The 25,882-nt window shown below is 31.7% G+C and overlaps 2 protein-coding genes and 1 pseudogene across 3 annotated transcripts; 2 read left to right on the top strand and 1 right to left on the bottom strand.

Annotated features, from left to right (window-relative positions):
• Nucleotides 1–7,941: 7,941 nt before the first annotated feature.
• Nucleotides 7,942–10,327, top strand: LOC123891448 (exocyst complex component EXO70B1-like). Its single transcript, XM_045941322.1, has one exon. It carries the CDS (start codon nucleotides 8,022–8,024, stop codon nucleotides 9,912–9,914), a length of 1,893 nt encoding a protein of 630 aa, XP_045797278.1. The 5' UTR covers nucleotides 7,942–8,021; the 3' UTR covers nucleotides 9,915–10,327.
• Nucleotides 10,328–12,487: 2,160 nt separating this feature from the next.
• On the top strand, nucleotides 12,488–20,935 carry LOC123891447 (histone acetyltransferase KAT6A). Of its 2 annotated transcripts, none has more exons than XM_045941320.1 (8): nucleotides 12,488–12,697; nucleotides 15,415–15,546; nucleotides 16,077–16,324; nucleotides 17,408–17,557; nucleotides 17,646–17,790; nucleotides 18,573–18,712; nucleotides 18,794–18,829; nucleotides 19,618–20,935. In XM_045941320.1, the coding sequence occupies exons 2-8, from the start codon at nucleotides 15,471–15,473 to the stop codon at nucleotides 20,395–20,397; spliced, it is 1,575 nt and encodes a 524-aa protein (XP_045797276.1). In that variant the 5' UTR covers nucleotides 12,488–12,697; nucleotides 15,415–15,470; the 3' UTR covers nucleotides 20,398–20,935. The 2 variants fall into 2 exon arrangements, with proteins under 2 accessions (XP_045797276.1, XP_045797277.1); XM_045941321.1 differs by having other exon boundaries at nucleotides 12,494–12,693.
• A 2,057-nt stretch (nucleotides 20,936–22,992) lies between these two features.
• LOC123891446 lies at nucleotides 22,993–25,359 on the bottom strand (annotated as a pseudogene).
• Nucleotides 25,360–25,882: the final 523 nt, after the last annotated feature.

Below are 25,882 nucleotides of genomic sequence, written 5' to 3'. Positions count from 1 at the left end.
TAAATAGATTTTATTAAGAATTTAATTTATATGCACCGTCGGTGTAAAGTTATTTTGCACATGCGTCCAATAATATACCGACACATCATGGATGGTCATTAAAAACACATGATGTGTCACATTCATTAAATGATATGGCAACGCGTCATTGGATTCTCTCTACTCAATATAGATATGTAAGGAGTGATACTGTTTTGTTTTTTTTAAGGGTATAAAGTGGCACCGTTGAGTTTTGAAGAAAAGAAAACAAACTACTCCTACTATTTTTTTAATAAAGGTAAAATTACACTGCAAGTCATTTATCTTATTTTTTTGTAACACTTTGGTCCTTTACTTTTTTTGTAACATTTTGGTCCTTTATCTTTTATTTGTAACACTATAGTCCTTTATTATTTTTATTTGTAACATTTAGGTCCTTTATTTTTTATAAATAAATAAGATAAGGACCAAAGTGTTACAAAAAAATAAGATAAAGGACATGTAGTGTAATTTTACCTTTAATAAAATAAATATAATTTAATTAATTTATTCTAATATAATAAAACTGATTACTACTCATTAACAATATATGCATAAAATTAGGAAGAAAAAAATCAATAAAGATTATAGGAAGTTTAGTAAAAAATATGGAAAAAAAACAAACATAAAAAAGATTATATATGAATCTATGCTTAAAAATAGGAATAAAACAATAAAAATTTGGTAGTTTTTTTACGTATAAAAAAATATTATGTAAATTAAAATTGCAGAAAAAAAAATTATAACAACGACAAGTCACTTTTCCCAACAATAATAAAATTGTTGAGAAAAAAATTAACCTATTACAACGATTTAAATTAGTTGCTGCTATATATATGTTTTTGCCAACAATTTGAATGTCGCTACAAAATAATCGTTGTCTTCTTGTAGTGACTCATGACTATTCATTCATATGTTCTAGCAAGTTCTTCTCTTCTCCTCACTCCATTCACTTTTTTCAAGTTCTCCGCTTCAGAAAAAAGCAATAGAAATTGACAATGGAAGACACAAAGAATGTTTCTATTTTTCTCTCACAGTAATAAAGATTTGGAAAACACCTAAAAAATAAAATTGTGGTTTTAGACAGAATGAGACGGTGGTCAGAAAACATCGTGGCGATGAAGGTGACGGACAGGCTTCGTCGTCGTCGAACTAAACATAACATAATAAAACAATCAAAATCAAAAAGCTCACAAATGACTCGAATCTGGTCTCTAATTGTTAAGCCGGTACTTGTTGTAACGATCAGAAGGTTAGAGAGAAGTGACCACTTTTAGCGACAAAAAAGATCATTCTCACAAACTATGGTAGATGGATTGAGTTGCAGAATTAAAATGTCGAAAAGAAGGGGAAATAGACGAGCAATAGCTATGAAAGAAGGATGATGCTTGAGTTTGATATTGAAGAAATGAAAAATATTCTTGATGATGGTGGAGCCTTTGATGTTGGAAGAAGATGATGCTTTGTTTTTTTTTATGGTGGTGAATTTTTTTTTTTTTGCGGTGGAAGAAGATGATTTAGTGCGGTGTTGAAGAAATTTTTACAGAGATGAATGAATAATAATATGTAAAATAAAAATAAAAATAGGTTTAACATAGAAGTATAGAACCGGTTGAACTGGTTAATAGGTTAGTAGTTTTAAAAAAATGATGATGTGGACCAATAGATGATAGTGTGTTAAAAAGAGTGTGTTAATGAGTGTGACTGTGACCATAACATTTCTCTACAATTTATAATACAATTCAGAATTGTATCACTTAGTACTATATAATATAAAATTATAACATGCTAACTAAGTTTAATTAGTACAACAATGATTTTACAATGTTTGAGTAAAATAGATATTCAATTTGTATAAACAAAAAAAATTCAGTTTGAAACTTAAACTTAATAAAACTATTAACAAAAAAAAAAAATCCATTTGGTTCGTCCAATCTCAATTGTACTGCTATCTATACATGTCTATGTGATGATCTTCTTTAGTTTAAGATAACTCATGCCTCCAAGTTAGCTCGGTGATTAAACCACTATAATCTGACTCAACAATTTAATACTACAAAAAAGTAGCGAAGAAAAAAATTGTGATTTTTTTTAAAGCTAGTTGTATGATTAAAGATTTTGTCACTACGTAGACTTGAATCAATCCGGTTACAAATTACAGAGTGGAGTATTCTTTTTATGTGAATTTTACACTTGACACAAACAACTCTCTTGGCCTTATTAGCTTTACATTTCTTAATTTCCGTTCCCATCATAATTCGTGTTTACTATGTATATGCTGACAAAACAAAACTACTGTTGATAAACAAAACGTATTGTATAACACACAACACAAATATTAAAAAAATTGCATAAATTTTTAATTTACCAAATTACCCAATCAAATAACTAATAAATATTGGAGATATTAAAATAAAATTATTTTGACACTTTATATATGTTTTGTATATAATATAGGGTGCATTTGATTTACTGAAAAATAAAGGACTCATCAATATAATTTTAGTTGTAACATGTTTGATTTTAAAACTTATCATGAAACTAAACAAAATGGATGATAAGATCCAAAATATTCATATATTTTTCTTATGTATACGAAAAATTGATAATGTCAGTTATATTATTAATTGACAACATCAGTTACAATATTAATTGATCTTTTTTTAATTCAAAAAGTAATTAATAGTAGAGGGACAGATTAGTAATCATCAAATCAAATGTTTATTTAGCAAAAAAAAAAAGACAACACCTTACTCTCTTTAAATATGACATGAGAGTGTAATGACAACAGCGAAGCTATTAGTATTAGTGAGAAACTTTTCTCTCTTTGTCTCTTTTTTACTTCATTTGTTTTTTGAATAAATTTTATTGTGCATGCATATTAATGTATGAATCTATTCCTCTTCTTTTTTCTTTTTATGCAGGAGAAATGGATCAAGACAACAACATCCCTTGTGCGTTTTCATCTATGAATCCAACTAGTGGTGTGACATTTGGTGTTATAGGCTCAACTTCTGTAGATAAACAAGTAGAAGTTTGGGATGCAGCAAGAGCCAATTTTGGTCTTAATAGCGACCAAAACATGGATCCTAAGAAGGCAAGACGGTACGTAATTTGGTTGGATATATTTTCATGATGTTACAAGTTTTAAATTGAAATTCTAGTTACAATTTCATCACAATCAATGATAATATACGTAATTGTAATTGTAATTGTAATTGTAATTGTAAAGGTTGTTGACGAAATCTCAATTCCAACCGTAGAAAAATTCTTAATTATTGATAATTTTTATATAATTATTTCAAATGTTGTTGATGCAAAATTCACAATTATTTGGGGTCACGAAAAAAATTGTTTAATTATATTGCAATTATTAATATTGTGAAAGTTTTTTTTGTTGGGTACATATTGTGAAAGATTGTTATCATTATCAAATGTTGAAGATGTGATTATAATTTCAATCAAAGAAAAAAAATTAAAAATTATGTTGTGGGTCTTTTTAAAATATGTTGAATATAAGACTTATATTAGATTCATAATTTTATATTCTTTGCAGAGTCATGCTTAAACGTCTTGAGTCTAGGAGATACAGACTGAAGAAAAAGATATATGTGGCCAATTTAGAATCAAAAGTAAAAGAAACTCAGGTGATCAATGTTTGTGCTTATGTGACTACTAATATCGATAATATATATTAGGAATTATTTACTTATATATATGTACATGCATGTATATATAGGTTCAAATAGCTTACGGTCTTCAACCTCAAATTGAATCACAACTAGATCAAAAGTGCTCTTTATTTTTGGAAAATGAGATGTTGATTCGTCGAATTGAAATTCTTGAAAATGAACTACTTCAAAAATCTGGTAAGTAAAGTCATTCTTGACTTATTTTATTATCAATTGTATCGCATTTGATTTTTATGTCAGTACTATAATGTTCATATATATTTTAGAAACAAAAAAAAAAATAGTATTGTGCATTGCTTTCGTTATTTATTACTAACTTGGTGTGCTCTCATTGCCACACAAGTTAATAATTTAAAAATAGTAGTAATTTTATCATATCGATTAAATGATGTGACATCACATTATTGTTTTAATGTGTATAAAAGATACACTAAAATATATATATATATACACACACACGACATTGTGTTGTGTGCATGAAATATAACTTTAGAGCATACACATATATACTTTATTAATTTGGGTATCTTTTATCAGCTTTATCTAGAGAACTCTCAGCTGAATTGAATGCATGGAATGAACTCTATACCACTCAACAAGAGCAACAAGAACACATGGTTAACTGGAATGATGATAATATGGATTCAATCACCTGCAATCCATTCCTTCATGATTATTCAATTTATGATCAAGGTGAGAATGCGTTACTATTCTTGTAGAAATTTTTTTTTATAGGTTTTTTATAATTATTGGACTCACTAAGTAATAATTAATGGTTACTTCCATTACAAAAAATTCTTCTGTGAAGTAAAATTATGGTTGAATTAAGTGCAAAAGAGATATTAAATAATATTACTCGTTCATTGATAAACATTAACAAACCAAAAATTAACCGATATATATATATAGTTGTAAAATTTTCTCTTAAATCATGTATATGTATGTTGGATGTTGTGAAGTATTTTTGTTAACATGCATTTCTCTTCAATTAAATATTATTCTTAAGACAACAAAAATAGAGACGTGATGTAGAAGGTAGCAGTAACTTTTTTGTTTGAACGTTAATGAGATATATGTAAACACTATGGATATGCACTTATCACTCATGTGGTTAAAGTAAATAAGATAATCAATATTGATTTCTTTTCTTATTTTTAGTGGGTCGTACTATGACACATGAAATTCAAGACTATATTATATTATATTATATTATATTATATTATATTTATTCTCTATTGTTTTAACTTTTTAAGAAATGAAAGTTAATTCAATTACTTGTTATCTTTTCCTCATGTACGTCTTTTTTGTCTTTTTTCTTTCATGAGCAAAATTATTTTTTAATAATCAAGAAATGATTTTTATAGAAAGATAAATTCTTATTGTTGACTGTTATATCAACTTTTCCCAAAATTTTCTAAAATCATAAACAAACCCTTTTTCCCTCTTGGTTGTGCATGCACCAAGGGAAACAAACAAGTGGAATATAAGAAATATATCTAAGCATAAAAATAACCATTGCTAAGTTACATAAACACTCCATGTACAAGATAGATGTACCCATTGAATTTTCTTCTTAACCTTAGACCTCACAAAGAAATTGTCTCTAAATTTTAGCCACCAACTTCCAAACTTAATTAGTTGGAATTTTAAGGAATGATAAGAAGAATTTTTGCTCACCAAATTACGTTGGAAGAATAATTCATCTTCACAAAATTGACAAACATGTTAATCCACGAGTCAACTACTATAAAGAAAGACAATTTTATGTATTTGCACTAATCAATTACTTTATGTTTTTAAAAGGAACCATCTTAAATTTGCAGTTAAAAATCCCTTTTGCAAATGCAATGTAGTAAGATTATTCTTTAAATGACACAATAAAGTGTCACATGCATACTAAATGTATGAATCTAACAAATCCGAAGAACTCATCAAAAAATCAAGGGTAATATGTCAACAAATATATTCAAAATTTGTTAGACTTGTAAATACAAAATAGTAATACAATTAATTTTTTTTTTATCTTTAATTCACATTTCTCACTTTGTATCCTAACAGGTTAATATATTTATATATATATATTATCCTAAAAGGTTAATATATTTATATACATTTTTTTATATCAAAGAGGACTATTGCCCAAATATATTTATATTTTTTAGTGAGATTAATATAAAATTCAAATTTAAATTGATTTATTATATATCAAATTTATATACTAATGATTAATGATATACGGATATCTAACATATTTAGTAACCCTTGTCATTTCATTATATATATTTTGCTTTCAACTCATTTGAGTTCGTCCGGTGGTATTGACTTGAGATCTGGGAGTGTGTTCCTCCTTAAGATATCAGGTTATATTCTATCTAGTGTTAATTTGAGTGACCTAATTTAGTTTCTTAAAAAAAATTGTTTGTTTTCATCTATACCAACTTGATTATTCTTTATTTGAGTATTAAATATTAGCACAATTTTTATACACATCATGTATATCTCTTTACTTGATTTATTTTCATAATTATAGAGTTAAATGAAAGTCAAATGCGGAAAGCTACTGTGTCAGGCGAGCATGAAACCAATGCAAATAATTTATCCAACAACATTGGAATGATGAAGATGATTCCGACTCCGACCTTTAATAATCAGTGTCCTTAAATATATGTGTGAGGAAGTTTGGTAAAACATTATTGTATTTTATTTTTATTTTTGAACAATGCATGCTATTTAAACTTTTCGACTATTTTATGGAATTTCGTGACATTGATGTATGAATGCTTGAATGTTAAAAATTGCATTATATATATATTGGTATGATGGGTTTATTATTGTTCTAGTTTTATTGAAGATATTCAAATATTTTGTTTGTTTGATTTGATGATACAATATTTTTACCTAGTTTACTGTTTCTTTTCCTCTTAATTTCTATTGAATATGATTTTCTTTCTTTGTGATAACACTTAGCTACTTAAACACTTACTCTAAAAAAAAACTACCTAGACACTTTTCTTTTCTTCAGATAATTAAATATTCACAATTATTTTTTTTTTAAAAAATTTATTGGGAAAGAAAGAGAGACTATTTTATTAATTAAAAATGAAACAAATAAATTTTTTTTTTCAACAATCTTCGTTTGACAAGTTATGTTGTTGCATTTATAGTTGACCAGATTGTTAAATCTTCATTTCGCTAAGCAAGAATATATCCTTGAACATAACTTTTCAAGGTCGTTCTATTTCTGACTCACTGAGAGAGCTATTCATGAGATAACTGAATTTACCAACTTTCAAACACATATTTTACTAATCATCATATTGTCTGTTTTGAGTTGTGTTTGAGCCCTTGACGTTTTATCTTTTGTAAAAGACACATCGGTCAATTGAGGAGTGTGAGTGTTGTATATAAACTACTCTTAGTCTCGATTCTCAAGCGAAGTGGGAGTTTCAAGTGTACCAAAACAGTTGTCCCATCGAGGCTAAGGGGCTAAAGCGCACGTGGAGTTTGTCCCCGATCCTTCTAGCGCCAATGTTCCATTTCACTCTCAAGTACGCCACACTATGTTCCGATGTATTGTTTGCTTTGGACTGCGTGTGAGCCCGCATAGTTTTGTTCTTTCTAAAAGACGACTCGGTGAGTTAAAAAGTATGAGTGTTTTATATAAACTACTCCTAAACTCGATTCTCAAATGATGTAGAATTTTTAGGTGTACCGAACAAATATCAGAGCGTTGTACATTGCTCAATTCATATATTTACTTTCGTATAAGATTACCATTTATGATTATGAAATGTTACTATTTTCGTCTAACTCTCTTCAATTTAGACTTTAAAATATACAAAAAATTCCTGAAAATATGTCGAGTCAAATTGAACCTAAAACTTAATGTGATACACACACTTTGCAATTTATGTGCATCCATTTTCATGTTCTTCTTCATCTTCGTGCAGAGATGAGCATTTCATATACTCCATGTATATGTGATCCTTGATTTGAGGTGTTCAAATATAAAATTTGACATTCAAAAACCCAAATATATTTAAATTAGTTAATGGAATGTTAGTGGGAAGCACAAACAAAACGACGTCGAATTTTAAAATATCATCAATGGTCAACTCTCTCTAATGGTGGAGACTGGAGAGATATAATAATAATTATTTAATTATTAAAATTTCAATTTATAATCACAACAAACCAATGATTCTCCACATAATTCGCATTTCTCATTTTTGAAACGCTTCTTTTCTTTTTTTCATTTTCTTTTTCCTTTTCTCCATAACCGAAAACATAACCGTCGTAACAACCATCATCATGCATAAAAATCTCACCGATGGAGAACAACAACCACCGCCGGAAAATGAAACGGAGGAAGACAACAAAAAAGAAACCGCTGAATCTCCTCCTCATAGCCTTGACAATATTTCACATGACATTGATCAATTTCTTGTTGCCAATGAGAATAATGAAGGAGTTTCGATCGAGATTCCTGATTGTGTAGAAAAGTTTTTGGATCGTGTGGCGGAGAATTTAGCGAAATGTGAAACAGAAGGTAAAGCGAAATGGGAAGAGATTCTGGTGAAAGATCCATGGTTGCTTGAATCTGTGAATCGGATTTCGAAACTTAAGAAAATTCTGACGACGACTCATCATGATGAAAACGAAAGAAGCAATTCGATATCGAATCGTATCGGTGTAATTCAACAGAAAGCGATGTCGTTTTTGGAAGAAGATTTTCGGTTGTTGATAGAAGATTCTAGAATTCCAACCAATTTGAAACCTGCTGCACAGAAGGAAGGGGAATCTAAAGATCAGATTCAACAGGAAGAATCCGATCCGAATTTTCCGGGTTATACGGACGAGGTGATTGCTTGTATGAGTAAGATTGCTGGCACGATGTTGAACGGCGGATATGAATCGGAGATTTGTCAGGTGTACATTATGGCGCGAAGGACGGCTTTCGAGGAGATTCAACGACAGCTAGGGTTGGAAAGAGTCAGCATTGATGATATGGTTCAGAAGGTTCAATGGGAGATTCTAGCAAGAGACATGATTCCGGCGTGGACAAACACGTTTCGTCAGTGCGCCGGGGTGTATTTTCCCGGGGAAAAGAAATTAGCCAAGGCGGTGTTTTCAAGTCATCCGTCTGTTGCGGAGGGCTTGTTTAACAGCATCTCCTGCGGAGTTGTGATTCCTCTTCTCAACTTCGCAGAAGGTGCTGCCATGACAAAGCGCGCTGGAGAGAAGCTTTTCAAATTGCTTGACATGTACGAAACTCTTAGAGATGTTATACCAAAGTTGGATGGACTCTTTCCAGAAGAGTCCTCCGAAGAGTTAAAGACAGAGATAAACGTCGCCAAGACACGCCTTGGCGAGTCAGTTATCTCTATCTTTTGTGACTTGGAAAATCAAATCAAATCAGAACCTGCAAAGAATCCGGTCCCTGGTGGCGCGGTTCATCCTCTCACACGCTACATAATGAACTACCTCAACATAGCTGGTGATTACACAGAAACACTTGATCAAGTTTTCAAGGACAATTCAAAGATCGAACGCGCAGATTCAACTAGTAGATCTGATCATGATCCCAATGAAGCGTTGTCACCATTTGCGGCACAAGTAATAAGAATCATGGAATTACTCGAAACGAGCCTAGATGGGAAAGCAAAATTGTACAAAGACGTGGCATTAAGCAACTTCTTCATGATGAACAATGGTAGATACATTTTACAAAAAATTAAAGCGTCAAATGAAATGAGCGAATTGTTGGGTGCAACATGGTGTAGAAAGAAATCTTCTGAATTAAGAAACTACCACAAAACCTACCAAAGAGAAACATGGAATAGAGTTCTAACATGTCTGAGTCATGAAGGGTTGAGTGTAAATGGAAAGGTGCAAAAACCAGTACTGAAAGAGAGGTTCAAAAGCTTCAATTCAATGTTTGATGACATTCATAAGACACAAAGCTCATGGGTTGTGAAGGATGAACAACTTCAATCAGAGCTTCGGGTTTCCATATCGGCCGTGGTGATTCCGGCGTATAGGGCATTTGTTGGGAGGTTTTCACAGAATTTAGATGCTGGAAGACAGACAGAGAAATATATAAAGTATCAACCTGAGGATATAGAGACTTATATTGATGAGTTATTTGAAGGAAAACAACCTCATGAAAAGGAAAACAAAAGAAAAGGAAAACATAACTTTTAGTTCCTTCAAAAGTTTCACTTCTCACCAATATGGTTGTATATGATCCATACATTAGTACATATCATATAATCACAGTTTTTTGTTTGTTTTTTTTATATATATATTTTACAGTGAAACAAAAGAAAAAGAAAAAACAGGGGAAGAATGACCATGCAATATGAATGTGTACACATGTATGTACATGTGCATGTGGAGATGAAGCTTTATGGTTCTGTTACTGTTAGAAGAAATTGGTCTCATGAAAATTTCTCACTGTTATTTTGAGCAAGTATTTCTTTTGTTTGTAAACAGGATATTTAAACTTTGAATCATGGTTTTTTTTTTTTTTTTTTTTTTGCATTTAAGCTTGTGTAATTTTTACTCCTTTTCATCAATGCAATGTAACTTTTTTTCTCTCTTACGATATTAGTTTTGTTTATTATGTTCTAGTGTGTAAAAAAAAAGTATGTTTTGAGACGACGAAATCAAACAATACAATTGCATCGAGGCGATGCAATTCGCTCCAACCAAATGCACCAAACCACCGCAAGCCAAAATATGTGACCTTTGTCCACTAATTTTAGAAGGACTTCAGTCATTACACTACAAGAATTTTTGGTATTTTCTACGAAATTTTCGTCGCTAACCATCTCAATGTCAGCCTCAAACCAGATTTTTTCTGTTTGTGGCAGAAACACGTTTCTCTAGGTTGTTTACCTAGGAAAATATCCTAGGAAACGTATATTTGACATGTATTATTTATTGCAGTTAATTTTTGGTTCTCTTTCTTAGTGTTTGTTGTTTCTATTGTTATTTTTTAGGGATTTTTTCAGTGCACATAATACTATCGGAGGTTAGTTTTTTATCACAATATATTTATCGTTAGTAATAAAAATGTTAATCGATAAAATAAGTGTACTTAATAAAAATATTTTTTAATAAAAAAAAATAGTTAGTAAAATTTGTTATTATATTATAATTTTTATAAAAAAATATATGGTCAAAACAAGATAAATTAATAGTATATTTTTGTCAAACAGGGTCTTATAATTAGGAACAGAGGTAGTATAATATTTCTATCAACTGAATTGTACTCGTTTCAATCCCCCGCAATTGCAATTGAGAGATGACTAGAACCACCTGATGTTAGAACTGATCCCCGAATAAGATTAGGAGATACAGTGGGCTGAATACTGGTGGTGAAAACCCAAAAAATAAAATAAAAATTGGAGGGGGTATTTTTTAGATTCGTTAAAATATTAATGTAACTAGTCAATATATTGACTACATACATTTTTTTTTCTAAGTTCATTGAAACATTAAAGTATTTAGTAACTTTTTCTTAAAGAATAATTAGAATAAAAATTACTACACCAAATATAATAGTTATTAATTTAATTCTTATACTAAAGTCTCAGTCCCGAAATATAACCAAAAGTGAGTCAACAAAAGTTAATGTATCTGGACTAAATTTTACACCAAATACATCAATTTTTGCTGACTAGTTTATGCTTATATTTTGGGACGGAGGGAGTATAATTAGAATAAGTATTTAATTATGTAACTAAAAAAAATGTAGGTATTAATTAAATTCTTTATTTACATTATCATAAAATGAAATATAATAAATTCTTTATTTATATTCTAATTATACTTTAAGAAAAAATTACCAGATACTTTAATGATTCAATGAACTTAGAAAAAAATGTATGTAGTCACTAGTTACATTAATATTTCAACGAATCTAAAAAATACCCCCTCCAATTTTTATTTTTATTTTTTGGGTTTTCACCACAAGTATACAGCCCACTGTATCTCCTAATCTTATTCGGGGATCAGTTCTAACATCAAGTGGTTCTAGTCCTCTCTCAATTGCAATTGCGGGGATTAAAACGAGTACAATTCAATTGGTAGAAATATTATACTACCTCTGTCCTTAATTATAAGACCCTGTTTGAAAAAAATATACTATTAATTTACCTTGTTTTGACTGTATTGTTTTAATAATATATAAAGGTAAATATTAGCAAATAATATCTTGTTCAATTTGTTTTGATGAGTATTTTGAAAATGTTAATTTTTTATAATTTTTACTAATAGACAATTAAAGATATTAGTGATCAAAGTTGTGCATTAGCGTACGTGCAGTGGTCAAACATGATCTTATAATTAAGGACAGAGGTGTAATAATATGCAAGAGTTAGCCACTACTTGACAAAAATAAATTATGACTATTATTTTTGTTAATTTCTTTTTAGCAAAAGAAAAATAAATATTTGTCTAATTTAATTCATAGTCTTCTATACAAAAAAAGTAAAAGTCAAAGAATTCAAAGAAACTTTTGTCCTTTGTCAAACAAACAATAAATAAAAAAAAACACTCAAGAATCTGGAGAAAAAAAAAAGTTCAAGAAGTGAAAGGCTTAGCAAAGAACAATGCTGACATAACATCAAACAAAAATTACCCTAAAACCCTTTCATTAAACGACGTCGTTAGCAAAAACTAATACTCACTTCTCACAAACCGTACAAGGGTAATTTCGGAATACGGAAAATCGGAAAACAGTTTCAATTTAATTGTGTTTTATTGTTGTTGTTGTTGTTGTCTTCATTGAATATAAAAGCCATTCTCAAACGCAAACGCAAAAGCTGAAACTAAAACCCAACAAAACTCAACTCAACTGCTTCTTCTTCTTCTTCTTCTCAGTTCTTCTCTAAACCCAAAATTCACAACGATTCGCCATTGTTTTCGTTCCTTGCTTTTCTTCATCAACATTCTTCATTGCTCCACTTTTATTTACGTAGGTATATATACTTCTTCAATTCTTGGTTTTTCTTCAATTATTCATTATGATTATGATTATGATTATTCGTTTTTAATTTTTTCATAGTTTTTGTTTTACTTAGCTCTGAAGTCTGAGGTTTTTTGGTTACTTTAATATGAATTTTATTTTAGTTTAATTTTTTGTTTTTGTTTAATTAATTGTTGAATGAACTGAATGAGATTGTTGTTTATTATTTATTTGTTTGTTCAATTTGTTTATTTGTTGATGAGTTAAAGGATAATGAGACTGTCTGGATGATGAATTTTGAGACAGTTAAGTTGAATTAATGCAATTTATCCAATTAATCCCTAATAAATATTCATGTTAAATCTCTTTTGGTGTTTTAGTGATTGATTGTGAATTTTTGAGTTTATGAAGTTTATCAAGAAATTTATTGTGAGAATTTTTTTTGACTGATTAATGTAATTTTTTTTTGTGACTGAGATAATTATATGTGATAATTGTAATTTTGATGTGAATTTTATGAAGTTTATCGAGAAATTTACTTAGATAAACTGGAAGATTTGATTTACATATGGAAAAATTTGATTTTTATGAAGTTTATTGAGAGGTGGCTGTTTTTAGGCTTTAGGGTTTTCTCAGTGATTTGGTTGGAGAATTATGATACAGTTCTGCTGAATTTATGGCAGAGTCTATCTCATTATTGACCATGAATCTTGTACTTTATGCTATCTGTATGTGTGTCTGTATGAGTGTGTGACATTCATGATGGTATCAGTATTGTTTTTTCATGATTGATTATGATCTTTGTATTTGATGCCTTTCAATGTGAGTTGGTGGTCTATAATTTTTTTCGTCTGAGATGATTATATTGTATAATTGTTATCATGATGTGGAGTATTTGGTTTTCATCTGTAGATGGTTGATCTGATGCATTTGAGAACTGGTGGCATTTACCTGTGTTTTGTTTACTTATATGTTTTACATCCATGTTTCACTTTTACGTGTTTTGGTTTGATGTCATTAATATTGGCAAGTGAGTGTGTCTCTGTCACATATGTATCCATGCTTGTTGTTTGATGTCATAATTCATAAGTATTGCCATACGTGTACATGTCTGTGACATATTCATTCATGTTAGTGGTTTGATGTCATTAGTTTTTTTCACCAGAGATAATTATACTGCATAATTGTTGGTGGTTTAATTACTTATGTTTGTGGTTTGATTATGAACCTTGTAAATGTGAATTCATGGTCTATAATCTTTTTCACCAGAGATAATCATATTGCATAATTGTCATCATGATGTGAATTTTTAGAAGCTAAATTGAAACATTATGTGCTAATGTGAAGGATTTTGTTTTCTTCTGAAGCTGTTTATCTGATGCATCTGAGAACTGGCGGCATTTACTTGTGCTTCTTTTGCTTATATGGTTTACATCTGTATTTCTGCTTTTTGTGTTTTGGTCGTGGCTTGTTGTTTGATGTCATTAGTATTGTCAAGCAAGTGTGTCTGTCACGTGCTAAATTATGCTTGCTGTTTGATGTCATAACTCATAACTATTGCCATACGTGTGCATGTCTATCACATATTCATTCATGTTAGTGGTTTGATGTCATTAATATTAGAAAGCTTGTGCTTGTTTGTCACATATTCATACATGTGTTTTGGTCACCTGTCCTCTGCGTGCATTTCTCTTTGTACTTTTTCAGGTATCCGATTGCATATAAATGGAAAAATCGTCTTTTATTGGATTAGGGCATAAATAAACATTTCATTTATGCACAGAAGTTTCATTTCACATTGCAAATTTATGATTGAAACTAAAATCTGTGAATTAATTAGATATTGAATTTCTCAATCTTTTTAAGGATTGTTTGCTTATTCTCATAGCTTTGATTGCCTAGTCTTACTTTTCTTTTATATTTCATAGTAAGAATATCTGTTAGCCATCTTTTTCTTCTCTTGTGCTTTTGTTGTTTATTGCAAACCAAAAATCTTCTTCAATTCAATCCATTTTTAGATTTGTAATACTGATTTGTATCTTGTTGATGCCCTAACTGTGTTTATGTCTATCCATCATTTAAAGCATTAATTTATCAGTTCATTGTTTCAAGCATGTCTGAAGAAAACTTGTAGAAGCCGTATATGGATGACAGTCCTATAGTTAGAGGTAGAGAGAAATTTTAAAAAACTACAGGGAAAAAGAAGGATTTATACTTAAATGGTTTGTTTTTAAACATTATTAATGAGAGGAGATTATGATTTTGTTTGATCCATGAATCTAACCCACCTAGTGCAAAAGGACTTCTGTTGTAAACCCTTATATTCATTGTTTGGTTTGCCCAAACCCATGTCAATTGTGCGTGCGATTGTTTGATACTTGTTTGTATTCTTGATTATGTAGTGCATTTAGCTGTGAACTGTAGGGCCACAAATAAATTATTTTCTCTTTTATGTACATTAATAATTATAAATAATTTCCTAGTTGGTCAAATTTGTCTTATTGACATACTTCTTTAGGGAGCGGTGAGTACATTTCAAAACAATGATTAGCAGGAAATCTTCTATCGAAGGGTTCCGCAACCTACATTTTTTTTGTGTAACAGCTATGTGTATCCTTGTGTATCAATCAAAATATATCTTATCTTTCATCTATTTTTATTTGGTTTGTTCACGATGCTTTGCTTCATTCCGTTCTAATGTTTGTGTTTCCCTTGTTTTCTTTTTAAAAGGTTTTGATTAAAGTTGGAACTCTAGTTGATTAGCTGTGCCAACTTTAACTGGAAGGATGGGTAGCACATTCAATCCACAGATTTTAGTGGAAAAATTAGCCAAGCTGAATAGCTCGCAGACAAGCATAGAGAGTATCCTTGTAGATCGTTTTGTGGGCTATAATGTATATTTTCCTTGTTTGTATTCAATACTGCATTGTTCAAGTAGCTGTTTTTTTTTTTTTTATCTGTTTACTATTTATTAGTTTGTTCATCCATGGTTTTACTGTTTAATATCATCCATGATTTTGTATTACATTATTTTTAAGTTAGAGCATTAGCTTTGTAATGTTGTCAGGGGTTTAATCTTCCTTCACCTAGTTTGCTAAACACTCGCCTCTCCCCTTGGTTTATTGCAACAATGAATACCCCTCTTCTCAACTGCAGAACTGGTTATGAAGTTCTACACATTTGCTAGTGAACAATGCAATATAACTGTTATTTCCTTCTTTACCAAATGAGGGTTAACACTAATCTTGTATCATATTAATCGGCATATGTGCTTAGCTCTCTCTCTCTCTCACTCTCTCTCTCTCTCTCTCTCTCTCTCTCTATCTCATTCTCCATATTTATTGCTTATAAATATTTTCTGTTTCTTGGATATTTTCCTTAATTTGGTCAAGCTTTGTCACATTGGTGCATATTTCATATGAACAAAGCCAAACTAGTTGTGGAAACATGGGCAAAACAGTTCCATTGCTCTCCTCGTGAGAAGAAATTGCCATTTCTGTTTCTTGCAAATGATATTTTACAAAACAGCAGGCGAAAGGGTTCTGAATTTGTAGGTGAATTTTGGAAGGTTCTTCCAGATGCTCTTCGAGATGTCATTCAAAATGGAGACGACTATGCAAGGAATCAAGCGATGCGACTGGTAATTCGATTATTCATGTTTCTTAATTTGTGAATGATGCATGTTTTTTGACTTAATCTTGTCTGCTTTTTTTTTCTTCCCCCATATATTAATTAAAGCTCTACTAGTTTCTTTTAGACCTTCCAATCTACAAAATATGATTAACAACTTTGTGTATGTTGACTCTACCGTGGAATGCAATGTCTGTTAATTAATTGACATCCTATATTTTTTGTTATAGATTAACCGTAGTTAAGCATTCTGTTATTACCTAATAACTAACTAACTAACTGTGTTAGGTGGGCTGTAATTAAACTGCTCAGCTTACTATAAGTATGTGTTATGTTATAGATTGTCACCAACCAATTTATTTCTATTACAACAGTTGTACATTTATTCTCTCTATAGCTTCACGATCTTATCAATCATAGATTTCTTGATCCCTAAGATGGTATTAGAGCTTATCCTAGATCCATCCAACACTCACCATATTTTGCACACTCCAAGTCTAATAGTGTTAGGTTTGACAAGGTGTATTGGAAAAATTAAAGTCCAAAACTGACTAGATTAAGGTCAAAAAAAAGTTTATAAAGAATGTGATTTAAGGAATTAAAATAAAACACAATAAATATAAAATCAAATAGTATCTAGTCTAGTAATGATTAAATATTTCAACATCCCCCCTCAAGTTGGTGCATAGATAGATATCAGTCATGCCCAACTTGTTAATCAAATACTCAAAACTTGTTCTTGCTAAGCTCTTGGTCAAAATGTCGGCTGTTTTCTGATTTTGAAGGCACAAAAGGTGGACAGAGTTAGATTTTATTTAACTTTTCTTGAATCCAACTTGGACCTAGTTAGATTCTATTCAACTATACCAAACCTTTGGTGCTTGCTTCAAACCACAAAGGGACTTATAGGTTGTACACTAGGTTTTGAACCTGCAACCTCATTTTTACCTGTAGTGTGATGTTTAGTCCCACATCACCTAGAGAAACACTCTGGGCTCTGACAAAATGTTTGTAGTAAAATAAATCATGTGAAATAGTAAATATTGGCATCAATGAAATTTCATTGAACGTATCATCTCTTTTCTTTATGCAGGTTGGTATATGGGAAGAAAGAAAAGTTTTTGGTTCTCGTGGTCAAATCCTCAAGGAAGAAATTGTTGGGAGGCATGCGGAAAACAATAACCGTGATGTGAAACCTATGAATGTGAAACCTACAAATGTGAAACCTATGAATGTGAAACTGGTAATGTTTCTGTATGTATTTATTTGTATCCATATATATGCTCTGCATACTGTGATTGTATCTCTTATACTTACTTAACCTTTTGCAGAGGCCATCTGCTGGGAATGCATTGGATAAGATAGTTTCTGGCTATCATCATATTTATGGAGGACAGACAGATGAAGATGCTGTATTAAGCAAATGCAGGAATGCCATTAGCTCTCTTGAGAAAGCAGATAATGATAGTAATTCAGGTATGTTAAATTTAAGTATGGTAATTGTTTCCCTAATTGCAGTAATTATGATTCATCCACGAGTGCTCTGCATTGAGCTAGCATAGCTCATTGCCCATTTTGTTTCATTGTTTGCTTTCTTTTACTACTGTATTTGTTCTACCCGAATGCCAAAAGGTTAATTGGTGTTGACTGAAATAGTCGATTCATGTCAGACGCAACATGCATAGTAAATAAAATAACTTTCGCACATGAATAATTTTTTAAACTTGTCTATGTAGCTGTCATTCTGTCATGAGATGACTCATACTGTATAATCTCTCCCTGGTTCCTAAATCAGCACTACCACACGCTCTCTTAATTTTTCAGGAAATGGATAAGCAGTGAGGAAAATATTCTTTTTGTAAAATAGTACAGTGAGAAGGGTCAAAATATTTTTTGAATTATTGGATTTGTTATGGAGAGCATAATGAAAGCCCTGTGCTGAAATATATAGCAGTCAGTGGACTTTTGGAGAGAGGGTGGGCGAAACACAGCAGAAGATAACTATTAAATTGCAGTCTTATAAGATATTTCTTACCCATATAGTATCCTAATAGGAGTCTAATTTTAATTTAATTTAGCAGAAGATAACCAGTAAATCATTTTAATTTAGTGATTGACAGCATTAGCTCAAGTTAATGTCTGATTTTAATCTTCTTTTAAATCAACAATTCATCTCTTGTTCTACGTGCTTACGTTGTCAAGTAAATAACATTATTATATTCAGTTCCTGTTAATGTGACTCAATCATCTATTTGTAGGGAACCTCCATGGATCTGCAGTAGTGAATGAGCTCCAGGGGCATAATGCCATACTAAAGGACTGCATTGAGCAGTTAACAGCAATAGAATCATCAAGAGCTGGCCTTGTGTCTCACCTGAGAGAGGCACTTCAGGATCAGGTTCATTTTAGACACTCTAAATTTACTGAACTGCTGAACTACCTAAAACAGCATGTTATTCTAACATGTTTTTGTTCACAGGAATTCAAGCTGGATCAAGTCCGTAGCCAGATTCAGGTATGGAACCTACACTAATTCGTTTATTTGTTATAGCTGTTCTCATTCTGTATATTTTTATAAATAGACTAGCACTAAAAACATTTGTACTTCTTTTCTCACAAAGTAGATAGAGTGCATCATAAAAGAACTTTAAAAAAAATTCCTCTTGTGTATAGGGTACCTTAGAATTAATATTTACTCTTCTTTTTTAATTAATCTATTGGAAACTGGCTCCTAACCACCAGATGGATAATTTAGAACTTCGTCAGTATGAAACAAATTAATGTGGTGGCCTTAATAAGGCAGTAGAACTTGATTGTAAAACATTTAAAATCAATAAGGTAGTAGAACATGATTGTAATGCATTTATAACCAACACTAGTCTTTTGGTGTATTATGCATGCATTGAAGCCTTTAGGTGTTAGGGATGGAAACTCTTGTAGTTATTTCAAATCTCTACGTGATAACAGAAAATTGAGGGAAAAAAGTAGATGAGAGCAGAAATAGTTGTGTTGTTTAGAGATGCATTGGTTTAATTTCGGAAAAGTTTGCTCTTCAAGTTGACATTGAGGAGCATCTGGAACTGCTTTCTGCTTTTCCATTCTATCATATTCATTTTCTTCATGCCTTAAAAGCAATCCTAACTTTTTTTTTTTCTTTTCTAATATGATAAACATCTTAATGTTATATTGGTCATTTATAATTTCTGAAATATTTTGTGTATTAGGTAAGTACATTGTTCTAATGCAGCACGAGCATCTTTCATATATTTGAGTACTTGACTACTTGTGTTTTAAATATTTCAGGCTGCTCGTGTTCAGTGGGAACATGCGAACAATACTTGCAACAATATTCAGTCATTAGTTGAACAGAGCTCAAAGGAAATTCAAACCTCCATGATACCTGCAAATTTTATCTCTGGTGGGGAGCAATCAACCCCGTTAATGTATGCACAACAAGGGCTGTATTATCAAAATTCTGGACATGGCGAAGAAGATCCGCGCAAGTCTGCAGCCGCCGCAGTGGCAGCAAAGCTTACTGCATCCACATCATCCATCCAGATGCTGTCTTGTGTGCTATCCTCTTTCGCAGCATCAGAAGGTGTCATAGGCAATCCGATGACAGAGTCTTCTGCTGAATATCACTCTGAAAAGAGAACTAAGCTTGAAAATGGTCAGTCATCTTACGTGCCATCTCAGAATCCTCAACAACCTCTTCCTCCCTATTCACTTTCTGAAACTACCCAACACAATGCATCTACATCCAACGAGCAGTATACTCCAAATGATCAGCCACCACCTCCACCCTCATCATCACCACCCCCATTACCCCCACTGCCACCAGCACCTCAACAATACCCGGTGCCGCAGTATATGCCGACTGTTGGATCGGTTAACAATATGGCATACAACTATGGTGTGATGCAACAACAGCCATCAATGGCAACCTATCCTGCAGTTGGGGTTGCCATGAACAATGCTTCTCCTTTTACACCACCTATGAATGCTTATCAGGGTTTTCAGGGTTCTGATGGAAATTACTATAACCAGTCCTCAGTGCCTGTGGTCCCCATCTCTCGCCAGTAAGATTCCCAATTCGCAGTCCTAGAGCATCTCTTTGAGGTAAGGAAAGATAACTTAGAACAACAACCTTTGTGCCTCTACTTATAACATTGCTATTGGAATCTGATTCTCACCATATAATCAGATGTGCACATAGTAAATGTTTTATACCTGTAGTTGACGAGGGGTGTCAATTTTCTGAAGTTAAAATAACTTAATTCTGTGTTACCTTTGAGGATAATGGTTTTACCGAATAGGGTTATTTTTATCTTTTCATGACTGTAAAACTTAGTAGATTTTTGCCTTGGGGCATTTTAGATATGTTGTTTTATAGTGTTGTAGGCATGTCTTCACTTGCGGCTGAATCTGTTACTGATGTAATTTTTCATCAGTGCTACTGGCTAGCTTGCATATCTTTAAAAGATTTGCATTTTCCCCTACAGGTGCCTGGTGGACAGTTGTGTACAGACCAGGGTTAAGTTAGTTTGGACCATTTTTTATTTATTTATATAATACATGACAATTTGTTGAGATATTTCAGTTTTAGTTTTTAGTTACTAAATCTTCTTCAAGGTGTGTTGATTATATTAATTTGAGATTGTGCTAATTGATGACCAATTGGTTTCGGGGTTTTGGACTTGGTCCATCGAATATATGATTTGGAAAACTATTAGAATTTAATGAAGGTGCACTGTCGGTGTAAAACACATCCGGTGGCAATTCATCATGCCACAGATTCATTTTTAAACCTTTTTTTTTTAAAACGACTGTCAAATACTTAATTATCACCGGTTGTGTGTAAAAACTAGTTTACACCGATAGTGTGTATTCTATTTTTTCAACCTTTTATGTTTTGGTTTTTTTATGTAAAAACCATTAAGAAAGTAATCTTGTAGATATAGAGACTATGGACGAGTGGTTGCACCAATGAATATGATAGGATGAAATATTAGATAGGTCAGGAAGGGTGTTTTTTTTTTTTATTGTGGAGAAGTTTGTAGAATTTTGTCTAAGACAAGACCTATAAAAGTACAGGTTAAAAAAGTGTATTAGATTGGTATAGTCTAATACTAACAGTGTTAGGAACTGATTAAGGACATCATAGATCAAAAGTGTTTTTGGTAACTATAAATCAAACAACTGGTATATTTTGTACATTTTTATGTATAGGCAAAACTTGAGAACTACAGGGGACATTAGGTTTGGGAGGTCTAGTGGTGAGAAATTTGGGTAGTATGCTAGAGGAGAGATAAAGGAAAGGATAGATCAGTGGTTACTTTTTGTATATATGTTCAATATTCATTTTAAAAGTCTCACTTTCTCTAAATCTATAACTATAACACATTAACAATATTTTTAAAATTACTTTTTGCCAATTTAAAAAGTTAAAATTGAAGTAGTGGCCTTGTAAATTAAGTAGAGAAAGCCAATGTAAAAAATGTAACACACAAAAACAGTTTATTTCTCCAAGGCAAACTGCCTAGGAAATATTAATTGAACACACCACAAAGTCATGGTACAAAGCCAATGACTGCAAACATATAGCATCCAGTCCAAGGTATACTGTTTAGGGTTGAATAAAAACAGAAAAATTACGGTACACCATCAACTATGATACAAGTAATAAGCTCAAACACCACAGTGTATAGAGAAAATTTATCCATACGACCTTTTTCAGAGCAACGGTAGTCAACAAAATCAAAAGACTTAAAGAGCAAAGGGTGTTCGTCGCCCACCAGCTCATTTGGAGCTTTAAAATTGCATCAACCTTTCGGGACCGCGAACAACCCTAAGGAATATCTTGTCTCATTGCCACCCATCATCATCTCTCTCACACAGTACATATTTGCTAGGATATATGCACTATCACTACCTTCTCTAAACATGTGCGTCACTATGAAGTTCATACTTGTAATCATCCTTCGGCATCCTTTGGCAGTTTCTTAGAGTCCAAGGAATGATTGTAGAAGATTTGAAGGCCATTACTACAAGAGTAGAATTTGCATCAATCCACAAGTTAGACCAATTGTGATGAGCAGCTATTTCAATAGCTCTCATATCTCCTGACAGTTCAGCTATTAGAGAAGAATTATGACCAACATTTTCAGCAAAACAAACTACAAACTCTGCATAGTGATTCCTAAAAACTCCACCACAAGCTGATAAGACATTGTTTGAAGCACCATTTGTATTGCACTTTAGCCAATTAATTGATGGGGGTTGTCATATAATTTCTACTAAGAAAGAGGCCTTAGGAGGATGAATTGCGACTCTGAACTTCTTAAGAATACTAAAATCCCTCATAGATGAACCATGAGTAAGCTTTTGATAATATTAGCATACCTCTAAGAGATTAGAGTATTATATTTGATAAAATGGATGGACCATGAGCTAAAAAATTGTACTTGTGTATAATTTGCTAAATTGTCGTGAATATAGGAGTTCAGTTGTTATAGTCAAAACTTTAATTGCCAAATAGGGAGAAAGAGGATTCGAACAATTTCCAATTGCTTGTAGATATATTATAAACTTTTGTTCAAACAACCAAACCAAAAGCCCCACTTTGCATGCTTTTAAATCATGCTAAGTTAAATTATTATTTCGTTGAAATAAGAACAATTCTTGTGGAGACAATATTTTTTATCACTATTATTACTTGACGATTTTAGTACACTTGTCAAACGTCCATCACACACAAAGTAGTTTTATTTCTCCAAGGCAAACTATCGAGGAAATAAACATTGAACACACCACAAAGTCATGGTACAAAGCCAATGACCGACTCCAAACACATAACATACCCTTCAAGGTAAACTGTTGATGTCTACTCATTTAGGGTTGAATAAAAACAACGTGACCATCAACAATGATACAAGTAATAAGCTCAAACACCACAGTAAGCGCGTAGAACGTTTTTATCCCTAAGACCTTTTTCAGAGTAACGATAGTTGAGGAGCTCTGCAAAATCAAAAGGCTTATAGAGTAAAGGGTGTTCCTTGTCCACCAGCTCCTCTGGAGCTTTTATAATGCATCCATCTTTTGGGATGGTGAACAATGCTACGCAATATCTTGTCTCATTCCCACTCATCATCACTCAGTGAAGTGGCGAATGCAGCCTCCCATTTGACCATGCCTGCAAAATTCACAATTTTTTTCAATATACACTTTGTGCATTACATTGATAAACATATCGTAAGCGCCGTATTAACCTCATCAATATCAACACAATTTAAATATGATCCGACAACAATTTAACAAAAGGTTAAATGATTGTGATGTGACCACAATTTGGGCTACCGACATCAAGGTTTTCACAACAACAATGCTACAATATTTGAGGCTGCATCAGCTGCATTTAAGTTTGGTAATATTTTTAAGGCCAAATGTATCTAGGGATCCTTTAAAATTCACGTTTGTAACATAGTTAAACGGAAAAGAATAAGGGTGTAAACGTTGAATGACTTAAAAGACTGTGTATCCGTTACAAATACAAAACTTAAAATCTCTAAATGTATTTGGCCTAATTTTTAACAATGAATGGCGAGAAAGGAACTTACATGAAGAGAATCACCACTCATAACTACAAAACTGTTTGGAGAAGGGTTGTAGCTTATCCATTTCTCATCTTTTGTCAACACCTCTAAACCCCCCACTTCATTTTGGTACAATATGGTGAAAATACTCTGATCTGTATGTGTCAAGAGGCCTATTTTTGGGTCACTGGTTTGTGGGCCTTTGTATTTCATAACACGGAGAAGGTAATCAGTTGAGTTCATGTGCTCCTCCATGTACTTTTCAACCCCCAAACTCTCTAAAATCATCTTCCTTATCATCTCATCCAACTCTGTTACATTCTCAGTGAAAGAATGTATAGTTTTGCTGCAAAAATAAAACAAAATAACAAAATTTGTTCATATAAGAATTGATATTTATATGATGTAAAATATTTGATTTTTGGTGTTAATTCTTCGATATTCAGGGAAAGGGGTCATGAATATGATCTTCAAAGTTCGATCGCAAGATAAGTAAAATTTTGCAAAAATTGTTCATTCTAAGAATCTAATTCGAATTTTCCGAACAAATTGTCCTAGAGGTAGCTCTCTAGCTATAATTATATGCTACATAAGGACTAAAATGAATCTTACAAGAACCATTTTAATATGAACAAATCTTATTGCGACGACTAAATTGTTCCTTTAAGTTAGCTCAGTTGATAGCTACTAGAAATATTATTAGAAGGACTGATGTTTAAATCCCAAATTCTCTATTTCTCCACACTTATAGTGTGTTAATCTAACCACTAGACTACCGAAAGAAAAGACAAAAAATCAAGACTCAATTAAAAGTAAAAAGTGAAATATGTAGAAAAAAATATATAAAGACCGAAAGCATATAAAGTCTAAAATTTCATAGTTTAATGTGAATAAATGGGAGTACCGGGATTCAAACTACAACCACTATATATTACATGCAATGTTCCTGCCAAGTGAGCTATATATACAAGGACAGACAAAGCCTATTGAGAATTATATGAAATTATAATTTGTATACTTACCTAAAATTAAGGTTTCCTTGAGGACAACGGATGTTGGTTATAGTATTTACTCTCTCAAAGTCATTTGGATAGTCAATGCTCAAGCTTTCAAAAAGTGGTACATAAGGAGATTGCCCAACATAATCTTGGTGTTTCATCTTACACACATTAACTTGTTTTTTCTCTAGAGGAATATCAAAGAGCTCTTCTAATGAACCAAATATTGCTCTGCGAAGATCTAAGGGAATTTTATCAAAAGTTGCTTCAAAACAACCATATTCTACTAGTGCATCATAGATTTGAGACTTCACTAATTCCCTATTGGCCAAGTTTATGTTAGTGAAGTCAATAACTGGAAGCTTTTGTGAGGTTTCTGATCCCATATCTTCTCTTAATTTTAGACTAAGTTTGAAATTGAATTCGGTTGTGTACTGTTGTTGATTAATTATGGTGATTCTTATATATAATAGATTATGAAGGTATATTTTTGGTCAACTTATTTAGTGGTTAAAATTTCATCTAAATAAGTGGGTGTGTTGCATATTATTTGCAATATTATATTTTGGTACAACATATTATATGTAATATTATTACCGAGCAATTTTTACTCGCATGTTTTTTTTCTCCAGATAATCTAATAGCTAAGAATTCTAGCTTTTAAGTGCTAGGGTGTCCGGAATTCGAACTACAACCCTTATATATAAAATGTAATGTCTCTATCAACTAAACTAAGTTACGGGACTCTCACAAGGATTATACATATTGATGACTATATGGAACTCTCATAAGGATTATATATATTGATGACTATATTGATGGCAATATTGAAATATCCTCATGATGTCATATGTGTATATATTATATATGTTGATATTGATAGATACTAGATAGTAATATTAAAGTAGAATTATTGGTTATGGTCTACGTTAATCGTGGGTCAACCACATATTATATGGGGACGGTTTAACCCGGACA

The sequence above is a fragment of the Trifolium pratense genome, linkage group LG6 (genome assembly GCF_020283565.1).
Source record: "Trifolium pratense cultivar HEN17-A07 linkage group LG6, ARS_RC_1.1, whole genome shotgun sequence".
Classification (NCBI taxonomy): domain Eukaryota; kingdom Viridiplantae; phylum Streptophyta; class Magnoliopsida; order Fabales; family Fabaceae; genus Trifolium; species Trifolium pratense.
This window is presented reverse-complemented; position numbering and strand designations above follow the sequence as displayed.

What these genes read in the sequence shown, in the direction of transcription:
- LOC123891448 (XM_045941322.1), top strand. Translation starts at nt 8,022, where the DNA reads ATGCATAAAAATCTCACCGATGGAGAACAACAACCACCGCCGGAAAAT.
- LOC123891447 (XM_045941320.1), top strand. Translation starts at nt 15,471, where the DNA reads ATGGGTAGCACATTCAATCCACAGATTTTAGTGGAAAAATTAGCCAAG. An exon ending in CTCGCAGACAAGCATAGAGA is followed by an intron (nt 15,547 to 16,076) that starts GTATCCTTGTAG and finishes AATTTGGTCAAG; the next exon opens with CTTTGTCACATTGGTGCATA. An exon ending in AACCTATGAATGTGAAACTG is followed by an intron (nt 17,558 to 17,645) that starts GTAATGTTTCTG and finishes AACCTTTTGCAG; the next exon opens with AGGCCATCTGCTGGGAATGC.